General features: G+C 43.9%; 1 protein-coding gene across 1 annotated transcript in view; it reads left to right on the forward strand.

Moving 5' to 3' along the window:
• Positions 1 to 20,615, forward strand: part of TESK2 (testis associated actin remodelling kinase 2) — an 81,725-nt gene that overhangs the window by 45,256 nt on the left and 15,854 nt on the right. Inside the window, exons 6-9 of the mRNA XM_063427696.1 lie at positions 3,407 to 3,489; positions 9,713 to 9,797; positions 15,083 to 15,166; positions 16,952 to 17,038. Of these exons, the coding sequence (XP_063283766.1) occupies positions 3,407 to 3,489; positions 9,713 to 9,797; positions 15,083 to 15,166; positions 16,952 to 17,038 (339 nt within the window). The remainder of the gene's footprint in view (positions 1 to 3,406; positions 3,490 to 9,712; positions 9,798 to 15,082; positions 15,167 to 16,951; positions 17,039 to 20,615) is intronic.

The raw sequence follows: 20,615 nt of genomic DNA on the forward strand, positions 1-20,615 counted from the left end.
GAGAGGGATTTTTCTTCTTAAAGAAAAAGTCTCTTCCTTTTCTTTTTACATACATGGTTTATAGTGCTCTGTTTACAATGTGAATGGGCATGATCTTGTAAAGTAACAAGAATCATATGTGAAAAAAATTTCCCAAACAAATCGGATGCTGAACTAGTCCAACTAAATGTATTTTCCTCCCATAAAATTCTGCCAGTATACTGTAAGCTAGAGGAGATTTCCATTGTTTTTGGGCCAGAGTCATTGTATCCTGGATGCTTACGGTGATGCAACACATCCAAAAGGTTCTCCCAATATCTGCATGGTGTGGTAATGGTCAGCGTGGCTGTGTCTTAATAAGTATGAGCACAGCTGGGAACAAGTGCTGCCTCTTCCTGACCTTAAGTGCATTTTACACCTGGGAAAGGAAGAGGGGGGACAAAATGGAAATCAATGGCTACATGTGAAGTGGCAAAGGGGGATCTTGTGACTGGGAAGAGGGGGGACAAAATGGAAATCCATGCCTAGAGTAGAAGTGGTAAATGGGGACTTTATGACTGGGGAAGGATCTTTTTTGCTGGCACATGGAGAGACGGGGTCCTTGACTCAGGGAAGTGATGGATGGAATTGAACATAATCGCTGAGGGAGGAGGGGGAATCTGAGCTGGTTAAAAAGGGACCTGCATGGCTTCCTGTAAAGACTATTAACAGCCATCGCTATCTGCACCCCTCTATTTATTTTATCCTTTTTAAATAGAAAGTGTTTTTTTTTTTTTTTTTTTAAAACGGCAAGCTTGCCTTTATTGGAGTATAATTATTGGACAACCCATAACAAATTTTTACAGGATTATTTACCAACGTGTAAAGAGTCCGGAATGTAAAAGGAATTTTAAATGTAAGGCAAAAATCGCTTAGTTGGAACAATTCTCCAAGTATACTATGCTTCCATTTCAGCTATTTTGGTGTCAAATTTGAAGTTCTCTTTGAATTGATGGTTATTCTCACTGTTAGGTTGTGTGATTATTTAGGTTTAATAGTACACTCCAGTGCCCCTACTGGAGTGCTTTAACCACTTCACTGCCAGAAACCAGTATGAATGTTTTTACTTTAAAGGATTACTGTAGGGTCAGGAACACAAACATGTATTCCTGACCCTATAGTGTTAAAACCACCATCTAGCCCCCCTGAGCCCCTCATGCCTCCATAAATATAGTAAAAAATCTTACTGTATTCAAGCCTGAAGCTGTAAACCTGCATGCTGTTAGACTCAGAAAAACAAGCAGTCTGCTGACATGTGGTAGCCTGATCCAATCACAGTGCTTCCCCATAGGTTTGGCTGAGACTGACAAAGAGGCAGATCAGGGGCAGAGCCAGCATGATTCAAACACAGTCCTGGCCAATCAGCATCTCCTCATAGAGATGAATTGAATCAATGAATCTCTATGAGGAAGTTCAGTGTCTGCATGCAGAGGGAGGAGATACTGAATGTTTGGATGCATTTTAGGCAGCCATGACCCAGAAGGATCTCTAACAGCCATCTGAGAAATGGCCAATGAAGTTATCACTAGGCCAGGGGTAGGCAACCTATGGCACTAGTGCCATGCACGGCACTCGAAGTGTCTTTGCACGCAACTCAAGGCTGCTAGCGCCAAATCAGGAGTCCCAGTAAAACTTCAGATATTTCCTAATACGAAGAGGTGGTGAAGGACAATCCTCAATTTATGCATTGCAGCACTTAGAGGAAGTGATCTCAGATCAATTCCTCCCAGCACTTGTGAATGGGAATCCACACTGTAGTAGAGCAGCCCGCGACAGCTATCGCAGCTCCTGTCCTTGACCTGTAGCTGGCCAGCCTGGTCCCCACTGGAACCCAGGGAACCCACCCACACTGCTAGATATACACAGAAATGCAGAATAACCCTGCCCTCATACAAATAATATGAACAGCCCACACACACAACACACAATCCCCACAAACGCAACACCACTAACAATCCACATACATGCACACAACCCCACATGCAGCCTCTCACATGCAATACCCCAAACAGCCCCCACACACTACCAAACACACAATGTGACACCCATCCACAGCCCACATTCATATGTATCATACACGATACCATAAACTAGTAATGAACATATACAATATAATAGCTCATATACGCACAAATACAACGATACAAAGCAATTATAGTAACAATAACAAGCAGAATACGGCAGCATACACACCTCAATATAAAAAAAATAGGACCGGCACGCTACGGGACATCACAACCCTATATCGGCACAGTGCTGCTAAAAGGTTGCCTACCCCTGCACTAGGCTGTAATGTAAACACTGCGTTTTCTCTGAAAAGACCATGTTTACAGCAAAAAGCCTGAACGTAATGATTCTATTCACCAGAACAAATTCAATAAGCTGTAGTTGTTCTGGTGACTGTAGTGTCCATTAATGTTTATTGCACAATAAAATTAACTCCATTAAGCATCACCCACCATTGATACTCTAGTTGTGATTACCAGCCTATAAAGGAACACATTTGTCTGCAATAAGTCACTAATATCATGGCTGCTCACCTCCTGTTTCGAAACAGTAAAGGAAGTTTCCATTAGTTATATCATTCCTACAGTCAAGGAGGGAAGAGGAAAGATCTACCATTTCACTGTCGGAGATAAAGATTGCTGTAGATGTTTTAAATAACTTAAAATGTTACTTTGTGGTTGTTATACTGAAATGCAGACATTCTTTTTACATTTTGTTGCCATGTTTAGTGAACATGTGAAATATGTATATAATATTTTTCAATTGGAATGTTCCTTTAAGGCTGAGCAGAGTTTGTCATCTAACAATTCCGATCCACTACTTTTTTCGCTTGATTTGATAAATACAGGACCTGATTTCATAGTGTAAATTCCTTGGAAGAACATCCGTAATCCACTATTTACAAACGCTCTGTCAACAGATTTTTTTTAAACTTGGTAAAAGTTCCATTTGTTTCTGTGTTTGAGAGCAGATGTTTCCAGCCCATTATACATTTTTAGTGTTTTATTGAACGCTTGGAACATAGCAGCAAACTAATGGGGCACAGCACGAAAACAAACAGATTTCACAAGCAAACAGAATGTCCATTAATGGATTCTTTTTACTAATTTGTTCATCATAACCCAGGTTTCTGGATCTTTATATTATCGCTGTGTGACTGTGTATATCACACTGTACATATTTAATAGACTCTGCAGTGCAGGGCAAACAAACGATCTATGTATTCTATAATATAGTTTTATTGTCGTAAATTTGTAGTTGGGTGTCCCATTACAAACACCCTGCTATTCCTAAAGTCAGATTATTGCAGTAGAAAATTTAGTAGAAAATTTATAATTATTTGTTACATTTTATTTTAATTTTTTTTTTTTTTTTTACACAGAACTGCTTGATAAAGTGTGACGAAGGTGTATACTCTGGCATTTTAGCAGACTTTGGGCTGGCTGAGAAGATCCCAGATTACAGGTATTATTTATACCCCATTCCCAACCATTTATTAAATACATTGTAATTTCTGTGTTGTGCCGGGGCTGCACCCAGCACTATCTTCCAAACCTCCCTAACAACGCCTGCCATTAAATCAGCACTAAAGCGTTATGAATACAAACTTGTCTTCCTAACACACCAGTGTGCCTGTCCTTGTTTATATAGCTCGCCCCTCCTCCCCCCATTGTGTGTGCCCTAAAAATAATAATAAAAGCTCTGACTTACCAGTGCTTCTCATGTAGGATCATTGGGGACCCCATGCATGTTGGAGTCTCCACAGTAACGCATTGATTGTATGCTTTCCTATGGGGTTTCCGGATCACGTGACCACATTTTAATGGGTCAGTACAGCTGACCTACCTCTAGCGGATCTCCGTATACTGTTCATTGAGCTAAAAGGTCCTTTCAAATCATTTGTCACAATCCATCTCTTCCAGAAAAAAACACAATATATATATTTTTTCATACGCTTCTTTGTTTTATTGCGTCTGTGTGTATATTATTTTGTAATGCATACATATACGGAAGTACCTCCTTTCAGTTCATCACCTTACTTGCTGTTTTGAGGGAACCAAGTCACATTTTTTGAACACGTTGAATGGCTGAAATGGTCCTTATTTGTGTTTTAGAGATGCATGGTGCTAGGACTGTTGCCTCCGTTGTATGCGGTTAGGTTAATCTGATGATATGCTAGTTTGATATTAGTTTGAGGGACATTGGTTAAAGCAAGCCTGCCGTATGAACAATTAGACATGATGTCATGAGAGAGAACCAGGACCACTTTGACATTCAAATTGAAGCTTAAATCCTGAATTGGAACATACCAGTTAAAAATACCTATTTTATTTGTGTTATTTCCCACAATGCCAAGTGGCATTTGGGAAGTAGAAATTAAATAATTTCTATGAAGTGCCTTGATTTGACATTGTAGCGCTCTGTGGAATAATCTTTATAAATACTAAATAAATCTGTACTTTAAAGAACTCCCTGTGAAGGTTCGCTCTGCCCTGACCTGTTTCCAGCCATCACAAACCGTGAACACAGCCACAATTGTAACTACAGAAATGTGGAGTTTGCACTCCTACCGGACCCCCGATACCTATGTTTGCAATTCCTGTCTGGGCTCTTTAATGTGGGTTATCAGAGCGCTGCAGCTGGCAGTGGTTAGTGCGGTTAGTCATTGCGTATATTACCACATCAAATGTTTTGTTGAAAATCCAGTCTTCCTTGTTCTCCTGGGTGCGGAGAGAATGCCAAGTCTCGCTCCGTACCGTGCAGGATCAATAATGCAAATACCTGCAGCTGGTGACTTACTGTGCAATTTAGACCAATAAAACCCCCTTCTCTTGGAAATACAGAACATTCATTGAAAGGAGAGTATTCCCCAATCGGCCGTTCTGAGCCTGTTACATTAATCTGTTTGAGAATTGGATCCTTAGCTTTGGACTAGGAAATCTGCAACAAAGCAGCCTTTTGGCTTTAATGGAACAAGATTGGAACATTTCTCTGCTAAACAATGTGGATCTGTCAGAGGCACGTCTATACGAGTTTAGAGTTAGAGAAGAATAATATTGGATATTAACACGATCGACCCATTATTGGGTCATATTTAAGATGAGTAATCCTGCAGGGTTGTTCATGAAGCCTTTAGAACTCTCGATGGCCTGTATTCCCTAAAACATGCAATGCAGAGATTTGTGGGATGCCATTTTTATTTATTAATATATTAGCTATGTTATGTAGTACATAAAGCCTATAGTGATGCCTATTTTTCCTCAGATCATTTGATGTCTTCAATTTAAAGAGACGCTCCACTGCCCAAATACAAAATAAATAAAAATAACTGTTTAGTTGATATACCCAATGAGAACTTAAATGCATTCAATTATGAACTTTTTGTTGGAGTTGTATAAAAAAAACAGCTTGCAAAACCTGCAGAACTATTGTCTGCAGCCTTTACAAGCTCTCCCCTTCTAACCCCGCCCAGACTTTCTGTGGCTGTCCAATCACAGACTTCCCAATGCAGCTCAGTGAGAAGTCTTTGTAAATCAGGTGCTCTGGGCAATTGCTGTCTCTTAATGTCAGCTGCATTGAGCTAACCAAACCAGGAAGTAACATTACCTTATGTCTGCTTGAAATCTAAGTGTGTAACCAGGTTAATTTATAAAAAAAAAGTTTTAATTTATTTGAAATTTGCACTTTTTGCAAAATTAAAAAAGAGGGACACTCTCTTCACACACAAAGCTTTACAGCAAGCTGTAGTTATTTAGGGTTCTGGAGTTAACCCTTACGCAATTAAACAAAATGCGGATTACTCAGGCCAAATTCAGAGGGCATGGGGAATTGTTTTCACTTACCGTATGCTGTTGACGTCCTTAAGTTGTCATTCCCAGTGACATTTTTATTTTAAATGTATGGTTTAGTGTGTGCTGCTGTCTATCTAACTAAACTCTATGTATCTTAATTAAAACCACCTTTTGCAAATTGTGGCTGTTCACAGATTTTCTGTTCTGAAATAAAAGATACTTTTAGAATAAGTACAGTTTATGGTCAGTTTAATCCACTTACCCTCTATTTAATCTGCTTTGCTCCCCTCTGTATAGGTTTAGGTGCCCAGTTGCTGGGCCTGGTCTGTATAGGGGTGATAGAAATATCAGGCTGCCTGGTTTGACCTCACTGTATACGATCTCTCTGCAGCAGATTAGGGCACACCTGCCAGCCATCCATGCTCCTAGACGTGCATGTGAACCTGAGGGTTTTGTTCCGGTTCTTTTCCCTGGTTACAGTTAGTGGATACACTTTTTAAGGCATTTTGTTGCCTTCAAAAAGTATACTATGTACATTAAATGTAAGAATCGAGGAATCCAGATACAATGTGAATTAAAAATTTAAATAAATAGAAAAAAAGATCCATAAACCCTGGGTGATATAGAGGTATCACCAATATAGTCTTTGGCAGCAGATAGCTGCCAAAATAAAGCTCAGGGTAGCTATCTGCTGCCAAAGACTATATTGGTGATACCTCTATATCACCCAGGGTTTATGGATCTTTTTTTCTATTTATTTAAATTTTTAATTCACATTGTATCTGGATTCCTCGATTCTTACATTTAATGTACATAGTATACTTTTTCTAGACTACTGTATATTTCCAGGTAACACAGCTAGCCACGTGTCTTTTGGCACTGTGGCTAGTATTTTGTGTTTTCTCTGTTTTTTCATTAGTGTTTTGGGGTTAAGCCCCTGGAGTCTCCCCTTGGTACTGTTGTTGGCTTTTCTCGTCTGGAACACCAACATTGTTGGTTGATTTTTGGTAGAGATTAACCAAATTTATCTTTTCATTTTGTTGCCTTCCCATCTGAAAATTTCTCAAGTCATTACCTGCCAGTAGGCACACTCTTAAACGCTTAAAGGGACACTATAGTCACCTGAACAACTTTAGCTTAATGAAGCAGTTTTGGTGTATAGAACATGCCCCTGCAGCCTCACTGCTCAATCCTCTGCCAGTTAGGAGTTAAATCCCTTTGTTTATGAACCCTGGTCACACCTCCCTGCATGTGACTTGCACAGCCTTCCATAAACACTTCCTGTAAAGAGAGCCCTATTTAGGCTTTCTTTATTACAAGTTCTGTTTAATTAAGATTTTCTTATCCCCTGCTATATTAATAGCTTGCTAGACCCTGCAAGAGCCTCCTGTATGTGATTACAGTTAAATTTAGAGATTGAGATACAATTATTTAAGGGAAATTACATCTGTTTGAAAGGGAAACCAGTTTTTTTTTTTTCATGCAGGCTCTGTCAATCATAGCCAGGGGAGGTGTGGCTAGGGCTGCATAAACAGAAACAAAGTGATTTAACTCCTAAATGACAGTGAATTGAGCAGTGAAATTGCAGGGGAATGATCTATACACTAAAACTGCTTTATTTAGGTGACTATATTGTTCCTTTAATCCCTTCACTGCCATCAGTTTGCAGAAAACCCACCTGCAGAGTCTGAGTATTTTAGGTGTCCTGGAAAGTAATGTTTACATTTAGTTTTCATTTCAGTGTGCCTAGCTAGCGCATTATTTAATGGAAATAAAAATCGAAAATATTGTCTGGACAGAAAATAATTAAAAATCATTTACGAATTAATGAGGCTACAGGTGTGAAAACAGAGTTGCAAATAAATTACATTTCTCAATATGTAACAAACTTTTTTTACTCATAGTTTATACTATTCTCACCGATACATTGCCGTGTGTGTATGTGTATCTGCTGCAGCTCTGCAGAGCCTGTACTGGAAAGCTGTCGCTGGCTCAGCTATCAACACGGCTATTGCAAACTAAATATACACGAAGGGTTAAAGCATTTGGCAGATAATTTATTTGTTACTGTACTGAGAACGTGTCTGCTTGCCTCTAACTTAGAGGGTTTAAATGCAAGCTTGTTACAGTGACATTGGAGGCTTCATGTTCCAAGACATGCCTGTACTGACACTATTTAAATGCTCGGCGTTGGCATAACTTGACATGGGATTCGGTTACTTGACAGAATCAAAGAAACTAGTATTAAAATGGGGAAAATGAGTCCAAACCAAGGGACTGTGTACCACTCTGCCTCTTTGAATATAGACCGTAATAGATATTTATCGCAATTAATCACCAAGATTGACCCGGTTTGAGTTAAATGGTCTCTTCCTTCTATAGTTACTGTACGTCCTGCAGGGGATAAATGTTTTCTAGCAGGTATACCTTTTCAATGAGTTTCCCAACTGAGGTATGATCCTCATTATACATGGGCATCACTTAAAGGACCACTATAGTGCCAGGAAGACAAACTTGTTTTCCTTGAACTATAGGGCCCTGAGGGTGCCCCCACCCTCATGGTCCCCCTCCCGCCAGGCTCTAGCATGAGGAAGGGGTTAAAGGCTTCCAGCGCCGGGCTCCCTCAGTGCTGGGGACTCTCCTCCCTTTTCGGCTGAATGCGCATGCGCGGCAAGAGCCGCGCGCATTTAGTCAGTCCATAGGAAAGCATTCTCAATGCTTTCCTATGGACGCTGGCGTCCTCTCACTGTGAAAACCACAGTGAGAAGCGCGGAAGCGCCACTAGAGGCTGGATTAACCCATAGGTAAACATAGCAGTTTCTCTGAAACTGCTATGTTTACAGCAGGCAGGGTTAATGGACCTGGCACCCAGACCACTTCATTGAGCTGAAGTGGTCTGGGTGCCTATAGTGGTCCTTTAAGATGCAGGCACATCCCCTGTGCCTGCTTGAGTAATTCCTATGTATTGTGCCCATTATGCACTGGTAAGATGTTGGAGTGATGGCAGATGCAAATGATCTCAAATTAAAATGATGGATAACACTGGCATTGCAAGTGGCTGGAGTATGTTTTGGTTATTGCCTTTATAGGGCCTGTCTGAGGTTAGAACACTCTGCTTTGAGCATTCCCTTCTTTCCAATAATATTCTGCACCTGATCATGGGAATGTGGGCACAGCAACACCTGCCAGCTCCCTGAACTGCACCCTCAGTAAGTGAAGCAGGCCAGTGAGTTAGGTAAACCGAGGTGGGGGGAAGCTCTTTCATAGCATTTGACATCCAATGTAGAGCAGCCCGTACGTGTGGAAAGTGAAAATAAATTATAAAACAAATTCCTCTTGTTTTTATGTCAAGGATATGGGTGTTTAACTCTTGTTACTGGCAGCGTGCAGTTGTCTCTGCAAAAGCAATAATGGTTTGGGAGATATACGGTACCCCGAATAGAAACATGCATGAATTTTATTCTGCATTATATTTTTGAGGGGTTGGGGGACATATCTAAAACAACTTGTAACCTACAGATCTTTTGTCTGCAGCCTTTGCAAACCCTCCCCTTTTAACCCCACCCAGGCTTTCTGTGGCTGTCCAATCACAGACTTCCTAATGCAGCTCAATGAGAAGTCTTTGCAAGGCAGGTGCTCTGGGCAATTCAGATCTGGAAATTGTGAGTTTATCTCCACTGAGATAACCAGTTGCCTAGAAGCCAAGGGGCTGTAACAAGATTAATTTAACCTGCATTTTTTTGTAAAATAAAAAAAGACACTCTTTATTTTAAGTGCTTGACAACCCTTTCATTAACTGTTTCTTTGGTTTTTCACTGCATGGAGTCATGTAGCGTATATCTACAAGGCTGTGATGTGTCCCATCTGTGAGTAATTTAACCCTCTTTGTTTTACAGTGAAGGATTAGAGAAGCTCTCTGTAGTAGGGTCTCCATACTGGATGGCACCAGAGGTTCTGAGGGATGAGCCGTATAATGAAAAGGTGGGTTTGAACAGCTCTATGTGCTCTGCAAAGCAATAACTTATTGTAATGTAAGTATTGGTGTAAATATTACAATGAAGGGAAATAAAGGTCTGACTATTTGAAATAGCCAGAGATTGAACTTGTTTTAGAACTGGCGCATTACTTTGTTCAGAAGTGATTTTGCAGGAAAACTTCATTCTGAAGAAAACCTATAAAGCAAATTTGAATGCTCTAAGGGACTGGCTCCAGTGAGCTTACAATCTAAATGTTGGTCCAGGCCCCAAACAGCCACTTCCCTGCTTCATATGAACTCCGTACTCCGAGATTAAAAAAAAAATATATATATATCAACAATATAATTTATTTTTATGGCCTTGATATACACTATAATAATGACAAACTACAGGTATGTGTGGGATTTATGTTAATTATTTCTTGGTAAGGGTGTTTGAGCTTGAGAAACAGTGGTAATACCAATGGAAAATACTTTATTCTGTTAAGTTAAAACTTTAATTGATGCCATTTTTTTATTTTCTGCGACTGTGAGGCAGTTGGTGTGAAACTGGGAAGAAGTGGTGTGTCTACATTAAAGAGCAACCCTCATCCCACTGGATTTTTAGCATTGTCTATTTATCCCTGTAATTAAGGAATGTGCATTTATCCTGCAGCTGGTCACCTCCATCTTGGCTTCCTGTCAATCATTGTTATAAGATCTGCCCTTGGCCTCTGTCAGTCTGTTTGGAGTGACCAGTCTCTCATCCTCAGTGTGTGCACTGACTGTAGCAGGAGCTGGATTATGAAGTACACGGTTACCGTTAATTTACATTAAAAGAACGTTCCCCAAGGAAATGGTCAATACAAGCTATTGGTGCATCTCACGGTTTTATTCAGTAGTTTAATTTCCAGAAAAAGACAGATTCTCTCTACAGGTATTGTGAAAATTGTATTACTAGTATAAATGAAAGGAGCTTTTTTTTTATCAAACCACACTTGCAAACTTCTGTTTAGTAAAACAGCCTGCTTCATGTAAAATCTTTTCCAGATTTTTTTTATACTAAAAATAAATGAAAAGCTTCTCCCAGCGTGGTGTAGGCTGGCGACGTTTTAGAAGGGGTTACTTACCCCCCTGTATTGGGTCAATGTTTATGTGCCTCTCTGGTGGTCATACAATGTCTATCCACCATTGCAGCTAGGCCCTGCCTCCTTAGTTTTATCATTGTGGGAAATTGATATTGTTCACCACAAGATTTGAATGATGTGCACAGTTCGAAGATATTGCAAAGTAAACAGCAAATCTAAATGATGCGATACATATTTATATGAAAGTAATCCGGTTTAGTAACATTTAATATCAGCTGATAACCAGTGATTATAAAATTCCATCTAAGAGGCTGTAGTGAACTAGATTGTTAAATATGCTGAGAGACACTGTCACACATTTCTGGGGCACTTTAGAATATTTGGGGTTTGGGGGAAAAAAATAAATGTATTCTCAGTAAGGATTTCTTGTTACATTGGTGCACAACCTGAGAGTTTCAAGTGTTCTCTTTTTGATAAAGTACTGTTACGTTTGGTGTATAATGCATAGTAACTGAATGGACAAGTCAATATTATCGTCCTGTGTTGTCATGGAAAATAAGTGACATTCCTAAACTGTAAAACTAACGTGACCGAATGGCAGAGCATTGACTGCTGGTAAAATATTAAACCATTTATTTGACATGACAGCAATAGGAATGCAGTGAACCTGGTACCAGTCCATTGATGCTTATCATTTGTTTTGTGTGTCAGTAATGCAGCAGAGCCTCTGTTCTAAGAAATGATATGGCTATTGGCTTACTGTATTCTCCTCTGTGTACTTTGGTTTGTCATTTTACCTGCCCCTTCCCTTTAACATACATTGCTTGAAATCCAATTTAATGTAAATGGAACTATAAACACCAACCCATGCAATCCAAACCCTTTATACTTAGAATCAATAAACACGAATGTATTGCTGGTTTAATTAAAGGATTCACAGTTTACGTGCAAGGTATGAGCGGTAGCCATCACTGTGGACCTCTTCTTCCCTGGCTTCTAATTAAATGTGTTTCTGACTCGTAAAGTTGTTAAACCTTTGTCAGCTAAGTTTGCCCAGTTCCTGTACTGCATGTAAATCCTGAGAGAGAACCTCTTGTTTGCACAGGGAATCGTACATAGCTGAACGCAGAGGACTTGTAGTCAAAGCTCCTCCCTCTTTCTTTAAAACCCGTTATGTAGGACTTCCGCCTTCCCACCTTATTTAGGACCTCCGCCTTCCCACCTTATGCAGGGCCTTTGCCTTCCCACCTTATGCAGGGCCTCTGCCTTCCCACCTTATGCAGGGCCTCCGCCTTCCCACCTTATGCAGGGCCTCTGCCTTCCCACCTTATGCAGGGCCTTTGCCTTCCCACCTTATTTAGGACCTCCGCCTTCCCACCTTATGCAGGGCCTTTGCCTTCCCACCTTATTTAGGACCTCCGCCTTCCCACCTTATGCAGGGCCTTTGCCTTCCCACCTTATGCAGGGCCTTTGCCTTCCCACCTTATGCAGGGCCTTTGCCTTCCCACCTTATGCAGGGCCTCCGCCTTCCCACCTTATGCAGGGCCTTTGCCTTCCCACCTTATGCAGGGCCTTTGCCTTCCCACCTTATGCAGGGCCTCTGCCTTCCCACCTTATGCAGGGCCTTTGCCTTCCCACCTTATGCAGGGCCTCCGCCTTCCCACCTTATGCAGGGCCTTTGCCTTCCCACCTTATGCAGGGCCTTTGCCTTCCCACCTTATGCAGGGCCTTTGCCTTCCCACCTTATGCAGGGCCTTTGCCTTCCCACCTTATGCAGGGCCTTTGCCTTCCCACCTTATGCAGGGCCTTTGCCTTCCCACCTTATGCAGGGCCTTTGCCTTCCCACCTTATGCAGGGCCTCCGCCTTCCCACCTTATGCAGGGCCTTTGCCTTCCCACCTTATGCAGGGCCTCCGCCTTCCCACCTTATGCAGGGCCTTTGCCTTCCCACCTTATGCAGGGCCTTTGCCTTCCCACCTTATGCAGGGCCTTTGCCTTCCCACCTTATGCAGGGCCTTTGCCTTCCCACCTTATGCAGGGCCTCCGCCTTCCCACCTTATGCAGGGCCTTTGCCTTCCCACCTTATGCAGGGCCTCCGCCTTCCCACCTTATGCAGGGCCTCTGCCTTCCCACCTTATGCAGGGCCTTTGCCTTCCCACCTTATGCAGGGCCTCCGCCTTCCCACCTTATGCAGGGCCTTTGCCTTCCCACCTTATGCAGGGCCTTTGCCTTCCCACCTTATGCAGGGCCTTTGCCTTCCCACCTTATGCAGGGCCTTTGCCTTCCCACCTTATGCAGGGCCTTTGCCTTCCCACCTTATGCAGGGCCTTTGCCTTCCCACCTTATGCAGGGCCTTTGCCTTCCCACCTTATGCAGGGCCTCCGCCTTCCCACCTTATGCAGGGCCTTTGCCTTCCCACCTTATGCAGGGCCTCCGCCTTCCCACCTTATGCAGGGCCTCTGCCTTCCCACCTTATGCAGGGCCTTTGCCTTCCCACCTTATGCAGGGCCTTTGCCTTCCCACCTTATGCAGGGCCTCCGCCTTCCCACCTTATGCAGGGCCTCCGCCTTCCCACCTTATGCAGGGCCTTTGCCTTCCCACCTTATGCAGGGCCTCCGCCTTCCCACCTCATGCAGGGCCTCCGCCTTCCCACCTTATGCAGGGCCTCCGCCTTCCCACCTTATGCAGGGCCTTTGCCTTCCCACCTTATGCAGGGCCTCCGCCTTCCCACCTTATGCAGGGCCTTTGCCTTCCCACCTTATGCAGGGCCTTTGCCTTCCCACCTTATGCAGGGCCTCCGCCTTCCCACCTTATGCAGGGCCTTTGCCTTCCCACCTTATGCAGGGCCTCCGCCTTCCCACCTCATGCAGGGCCTCCGCCTTCCCACCTTATGCAGGGCCTCCGCCTTCCCACCTTATGCAGGGCCTCCGCCTTCCCACCTTATGCAGGGCCTCCGCCTTCCCACCTTATGCAGGGCCTCCGCCTTCCCACCTTATGCAGGGCCTCCGCCTTCCCACCTTATGCAGGGCCTCCGCCTTCCCACCTTATGCAGGGCCTCTGCCTTCCCACCTTATGCAGGGCCTCCGCCTTCCCACCTCATGCAGGGCCTCCGCCTTCCCACCTTATGCAGGGCCTCTGCCTTCCCACCTTATGCAGGGCCTCTGCCTTCCCACCTTATGCAGGGCCTCCGCCTTCCCACCTTATGCAGGGCCTCTGCCTTCCCACCTTATGCAGGGCCTCCGCCTTCCCACCTTATGCAGGGCCTCTGCCTTCCCACCTTATGCAGGGCCTCCGCCTTCCCACCTTATGCAGGGCCTCTGCCTTCCCACCTTATGCAGGGCCTCCGCCTTCCCACCTTATGCAGGGCCTCCGCCTTCCCACCTTATGCAGGGCCTCCGCCTTCCCACCTTATGCAGGGCCTCTGCCTTCCCACCTTATGCAGGGCCTCCGCCTTCCCACCTTATGCAGGGCCTCTGCCTTCCCACCTTATGCAGGGCCTCCGCCTTCCCACCTTATGCAGGGCCTCCGCCTTCCCACCTTATGCAGGGCCTCTGCCTTCCCACCTTATGCAGGGCCTCCGCCTTCCCACCTTATGCAGGGCCTCCGCCTTCCCACCTTATGCAGGGCCTCTGCCTTCCCACCTTATGCAGGGCCTCCGCCTTCCCACCTTATGCAGGGCCTCCGCCTTCCCACCTCATGCAGGGCCTCCGCCTTCCCACCTTATGCAGGGCCTCCGCCTTCCCACCTTATGCAGGGCCTCCGCCTTCCCACCTTATGCAGGGCCTCTGCCTTCCCACCTTATGCAGGGCCTCCGCCTTCCCACCTTATGCAGGGCCTCTGCCTTCCCACCTTATGCAGGGCCTCTGCCTTCCCACCTTATGCAGGGCCTCTGCCTTCCCACCTTATGCAGGGCCTCCGCCTTCCCACCTTATGCAGGGCCTCCGCCTTCCCACCTTATGCAGGGCCTCCGCCTTCCCACCTTATGCAGGGCCTCCGCCTTCCCACCTTATGCAGGGCCTCCGCCTTCCCACCTTATGCAGGGCCTCCGCCTTCCCACCTTATGCAGGGCCTCCGCCTTCCCACCTTATGCAGGGCCTCCGCCTTCCCACCTTATGCAGGGCCTCCGCCTTCCCACCTTATGCAGGGCCTCCGCCTTCCCACCTTATGCAGGGCCTCCGCCCGTATATAATGCCTTGAAAAGTCTTGTCTCCTCTTCCTCCTCAGGCAGATGTGTTCTCGTATGGAATTATCCTCTGTGAGATTATAGCCCGGATACAGGCGGACCCCGATTATCTGCCACGCACAGAGGTGAGCGCTAAAGGGCTGTGAGTAGCTTATGTTCCAGTTGCTGTGGTTTTTAAAGGGACAGTCTATCCTTAACCGTGTGAGTGTAGAGCTCAGTAAAATACTGTGCCACTAGAGCGGGCAACATGCATATTTATATTATTATATAGTGCCAACATATTGAGTAGCGCTCTACAACCAGAGAAAGGGGATATTTGACAAGTAATTGACATAAAGAATATTAATAGAGATAAAGGGTGAAGTGGGCCCTGGTCAATGAGCTTACAGTCCATTGTACAGCGCTGCAGAATTTGTTGGTGCTATATAAATCACAATAATGAGCATTTGAGTTTGGTAGATATTATTGTTAGGTGTCACACCCTGGGACACTTACTGGTGAGGTTGTCTGACCGGGATTCAAACATGAGATTTCTCTAACCATCTGTCCAGAATCCAAGTTCTGTATATACGTTTTGACAGACACCATACTGCACTCCACTACAGTGATTCCCAGTCTTCCACCACAGCACTAACTGATAATGTGTGTGTGTGACCTGTGTATTACAGCCGCTGCACGGTGTGTGTGTGACCTGTGTATTACAGCCGCTGCACGGTGTGTGTGTGTGTGTGTGACCTGTGCATTACAGCCGCTGTGTGTGTGTGTGACCTGTGCATTACAGCCGCTGCACTGTGTGTGTGTGTGTGTGACCTGTGCATTACAGCCGCTGCACGGTGTGTGTGTGTGACCTGTGCATTACAACCGCTGCACTGTGTGTGTGTTTGTGTGTGACCTGTGTGTGACCTGTGCATTACAGCCGCTGCACTGTGTGTGTGTGTGTGACCTGTGCATTACAGCCGCTGCACGGTGTGTGTGTGTGTGTGTGACCTGTGCATTACAGCCGCTGCACGGTGTGTGTGTGTGTGTGACCTGTGCATTACAGCCGCTGCACGGTGTGTGTGTGTGTGTGTGTGTGTGTGTGTGAGACCTGTGCATTACAGCCGCTGCACGGTGTGTGTGTGTGTGTGACCTGTGTATTACAGCCGCTGCACGGTGTGTGTGACCTGTGTATTACAGCCGCTGCACGGTGTGTGTGTGTGTGTGACCTGTGCATTACAGCCGCTGCACGGTGTGTGTGTGTGTGTGACCTGTGCATTACAGCCGCTGCACGGTGTGTGTGTGTGTGTGTGTGACCTGTGCATTACAGCCGCTGCATGGTGTGTGTGTGTGTGTGTGTGTGTGTGTGTGTGTGTGTGACCTGTGCATTACAGCCGCTGCACGGTGTGTGTGTGTGTGTGTGTGACCTGTGTATTACAGCCGCTGCACGGTGTGTGTGACCTGTGTATTACAGCCGCTGCACGGTGTGTGTGACCTGTGTATTACAGCCGCTGTGTGTTACTACCCTGCAAAACGCAAAGCTTCCGTTAGCTCTGGTGAAATCTGAGGAATGTGAGCCAGGTTTGTTAATTCTGCTCATTTTGCAATTTTCACCTCGTTGACATGCTTACTTACTGCGTGGGTTAAGAGTTTAACATGTAGGTGCTGCCTTTTACTGCGTGCTGTCTTTCACGTGGTGAATTATGTGGCCAGTAAATGGAGTAGATAACAGTCTATTCCTAAAGCCAAACCATTAAATTCCTAGTTACTGTGACACAATCCCCTGAATGTTATCAGTGCTCTCTGTAGTCACAGCTTGGAACCTGCTTAACCCTTGCTAACCCTGGATCGGGCTAGGCGGCTGTATATAAAGGAGGCAGTAATTCATAGTCATCGAAAAGTAATGTTTCTTTAACAATTCCTCTCTTTTGCAGAACTTTGGCCTGGATTATCACGCCTTCCAGCACATGGTAGGAGACTGCCCCCCTGACTTCCTTCAGCTTGCCTTTAATTGCTGCAATGTGAGTGTTCCAGCAATTTCACTAAATGTACAAACGGAAATGAACTGGACAACAATGACTATTTCAAAATATTCTGTATTCTTCAAATGAACCCAACAGACCTCAGGGCAGTGTTAGATTATTAGAACACCTCAAGATACCGCGTGCTAGCCCAATGTTAAATGAATTATGATTCAAGTTAATTTTAGTGTTTTAATGGCAGTGTCCTTTTGGGGGAGGAGGGGTTGCATTTTTGCAAAGATTCTTCAAGTTAATAAATCTACATCCCTGGTAGCACCTAGGGAGGGGGGGGGGGGGGGGGGGGGAGGGACGTACTTCAAGTTGTTTCATCTCAATACTTTCCATCTACCAGTCCAGCTCCAGGACTGTGGGGTCTCTGACAAATCTCATGTGTGCACTAAATCCAGGGATGTACAGTTCCCATCATCCTCAGCCAGCCTGTGCACAGCCTGGTTCCTTCCTCATACAGCTCTCAGCAGAGTCTGCATGGGTTCCTGTGTTTATGCAACGTTTTAAGTCTCTGTTTAACCTCCATAATATGAGAAGAGTTCCTTGTTTTAATGGTTTCCGGCTTGCAAGCTGCCGTGGCTCTCAGGGTGAGAAAGGAAGTTTGTTTTCTTCGTTAAGGAAGTTATCCAGCGATTTTATGTGAAAATTCTATTCTGAGTGAAATCCCCAAATGGCCAAGTGCAGGAAATTGACACGTTTAGATGATTGCAACTTTGTTATTAGTGTATAAAGTGGCTCTAAAATCTAGAAAGTTCCCATTCACCTGCTGGCTTGGTATGTAATAACCTGTGTGTCCATATTCAAGCCAGACTGAGGACTTCCTCAGTGTATAACCCTTGGAATGACATCACAGCACATTACCTACACAGACCTTGTTCTGCTAGTGCCCACTGGCACTGAGAGCAGTGAGAGCCGTGTGACTTTAAAGGGGTTTATTAATTCTTCAGATGAAGAGCATAATGCAAAGTGTGGGTGGGTGGCTGGGTGTCTTCTGTGTATTCCTCCCTCTAGTATTGCTACTCCCCTTTCTGCCTCCCTCCGCGTTAATGGTGCTACCATCAGCTCCACCGCGCAGACTCGCTGCCTAGGTGTTCTTTGACTACGACCTCTCCTTCACCCCTCAGTCTATCGCCAAATCCTGCCACTTCCATCTCAAAAACATTGTGTGTATCCGCCCCTTCTTAACGCCAGATGCGGCTACGGTGCTGGTCCATTCCATTGTCCTTTCTCGCCTTGACTACTGTAATCTGCTTCTCAGTGGTCTTACATGCTCCCAACTTGCGCCATTACAGTCCATAATGAATGCGGCGGTGAGGCTCCTCTTCCTGTCCGGCCGCACCTCCCATGCCTCACCTTTCTGTCAGTCCATGCATTGGCTTCCCGTAGAATATAGGGCTCAATATAAAATTCTGGTTCTTGCTTTCAAATGTCTACATAATGCTACTCCCATCTATCTATCCTCCCTTATACACAAGTATGTCCCGTCTAGGCCCTTACGCTCTGCCGAAGACTTACGTCTATCCTCTGGCCATACTCCCACCTCTGATGCTCGTATCGAAGACTTCTCTAGGGCTGCACTGTTCCTGTGGAACTCCCTTCCCTTTTCTGTTAGACGCTCACCCAGTCTCCACTACTTAAAAAAAAATCATTAAAAACTCTTATTCACAAAAGCGTATCAAACTGTTAATGGCTCCTAATATTAAAAGAAATAAGCTTTATAATCTTTTGATGCAGCAAAAAATTCAGCTGGCCTTTATCCAGGAAACCCATTGGTTATCAGGATCGATACAAAAATGGGGAGGTTCCAATTTTCCTAATATAATCCAGGCTTCGCTGCCGGATAAAAAGAAAAGAGGAGTCGCACTTATTTTTTCTAGGGATCTTGAAGTGGAAATTATCTATGTAGAACAGGATAAATATGCTCGGTACATTATTTTAATATGTAAGATTAATCATAAGATATACACACTGGTTAATGTTTATCTTCCAAATATAGACCCAATGGCCTTGTTTTCCCATATTATGGAAAAAACTGAGAAAATGATGAAGGGCCCGCTTATTATTGCCGGAGACTTCAATTGTGTCCCCAATGTTAAACTGGATAAAACCTATATACCCCCAAATCTGCGAGACAACAGAGCCTCCAAACAAGCTAAAAAACTTCAACACATTCTAAATTTATATAATCTTTATGATATATGGAGATTACTCCACCCGAAAGAAAGAGATTACTCCCACCAGTCCAGTGTCCATAACTCCTATTCTCGGATAGATTTCTGTTTAACCAACGCTACCTCCATCCCACTTTTTAATAAAGTTTCAATCAATAACAATCCTTGGTCGGACCATAGTTATATCCTAATGGAGTTAGGTCCATCTAAATCCCCTGGCAGAAACACATGGAAGTTGAACGATGCCCTTATTAAAGACCAGACAAATAGAGAGGAGTTGACAAATCTATTAACACATTTTTGGGAAGAAAATCTTTCAGTAGATACCTCTCCAGCCATAAATTGGTGTACGCACAAAGCTGTCATGAGAGGTTATCTAATGAAACTAGATTATATCTCCCGGAAGAAAAAAGCCGGAAATCTGTCTGACTTCTATATTGAATTGTATAATCTTACCACTAAAAATAAAAAAGCTCAAACTTTAGAATTATCACTTCGAATAAAAGAAGTACAAAAGAAGATTAACCAACTTGAGGAAGAAAAAATTAGAATTAATATCAATAAATTGAGGCTCTCAAATTACTCTACAGGGAATAGGGCGAACAAAAATCTCACAAAGAGACTACAAAAACAATATGCTAAAAATAGAGTAGACCACCTTATAGTTGGACAAAATACTTATTCTTCCCCAGAACAGATCGGAAGGACGTTTAATACTTTTTATGAAGACCTATACAATTTAAATTTAAATCCAAAGATCTCTGATATTAAAGATTATTTATCTAATATTCCGATCCCTAAGATAGCGGACTCAGACATGACCAACTTAAATAAACCAATTACATATGAAGAAGTCCAATTTCAAATAGAGAGAATGCTCACTCAAAAAACACCAGGTCCTGACGGTTTCACTAACCTATATTATAAACATATGAAGATTCACTTGTTAAAACCATTAATTGAATTATATAACTATATTGCTGTTAGTAAAGTTATTCCTAAAGAACTATTGCAATCCAATATTATCCCTATACTTAAGCAAAATAAGGACTGCTCAAATCCCGCCAACTATAGGCCAATAGCTCTGATTAATGTCGATATAAAAATATATTCGGCTATTATAGCCGAAAGAATAAAAAAAATTATAGCAAATATAGTTCACTCTGACCAAATTGGCTTTATTCCAGGAAGGATGGCATCCAATAATGTAAGAAGACTTTTGGATATCTTGGACAGGGCTCAAAGATTAGGTTTTCCCCTCCTGACCCTGTCTTTAGATGCTGAGAAAGCTTTCGACAGGGTCGGGTGGGGATACCTCGCAGAACTGTTGTCAGCATTTGGCTTTAGGGGTTGGATTTTAAACGCAATTTTGATTTTGTATTCTACTCCCTCGGCCC

The sequence above is a fragment of the Pelobates fuscus genome, chromosome 7 (genome assembly GCF_036172605.1).
Source record: "Pelobates fuscus isolate aPelFus1 chromosome 7, aPelFus1.pri, whole genome shotgun sequence".
NCBI lineage: Eukaryota > Metazoa > Chordata > Amphibia > Anura > Pelobatidae > Pelobates > Pelobates fuscus.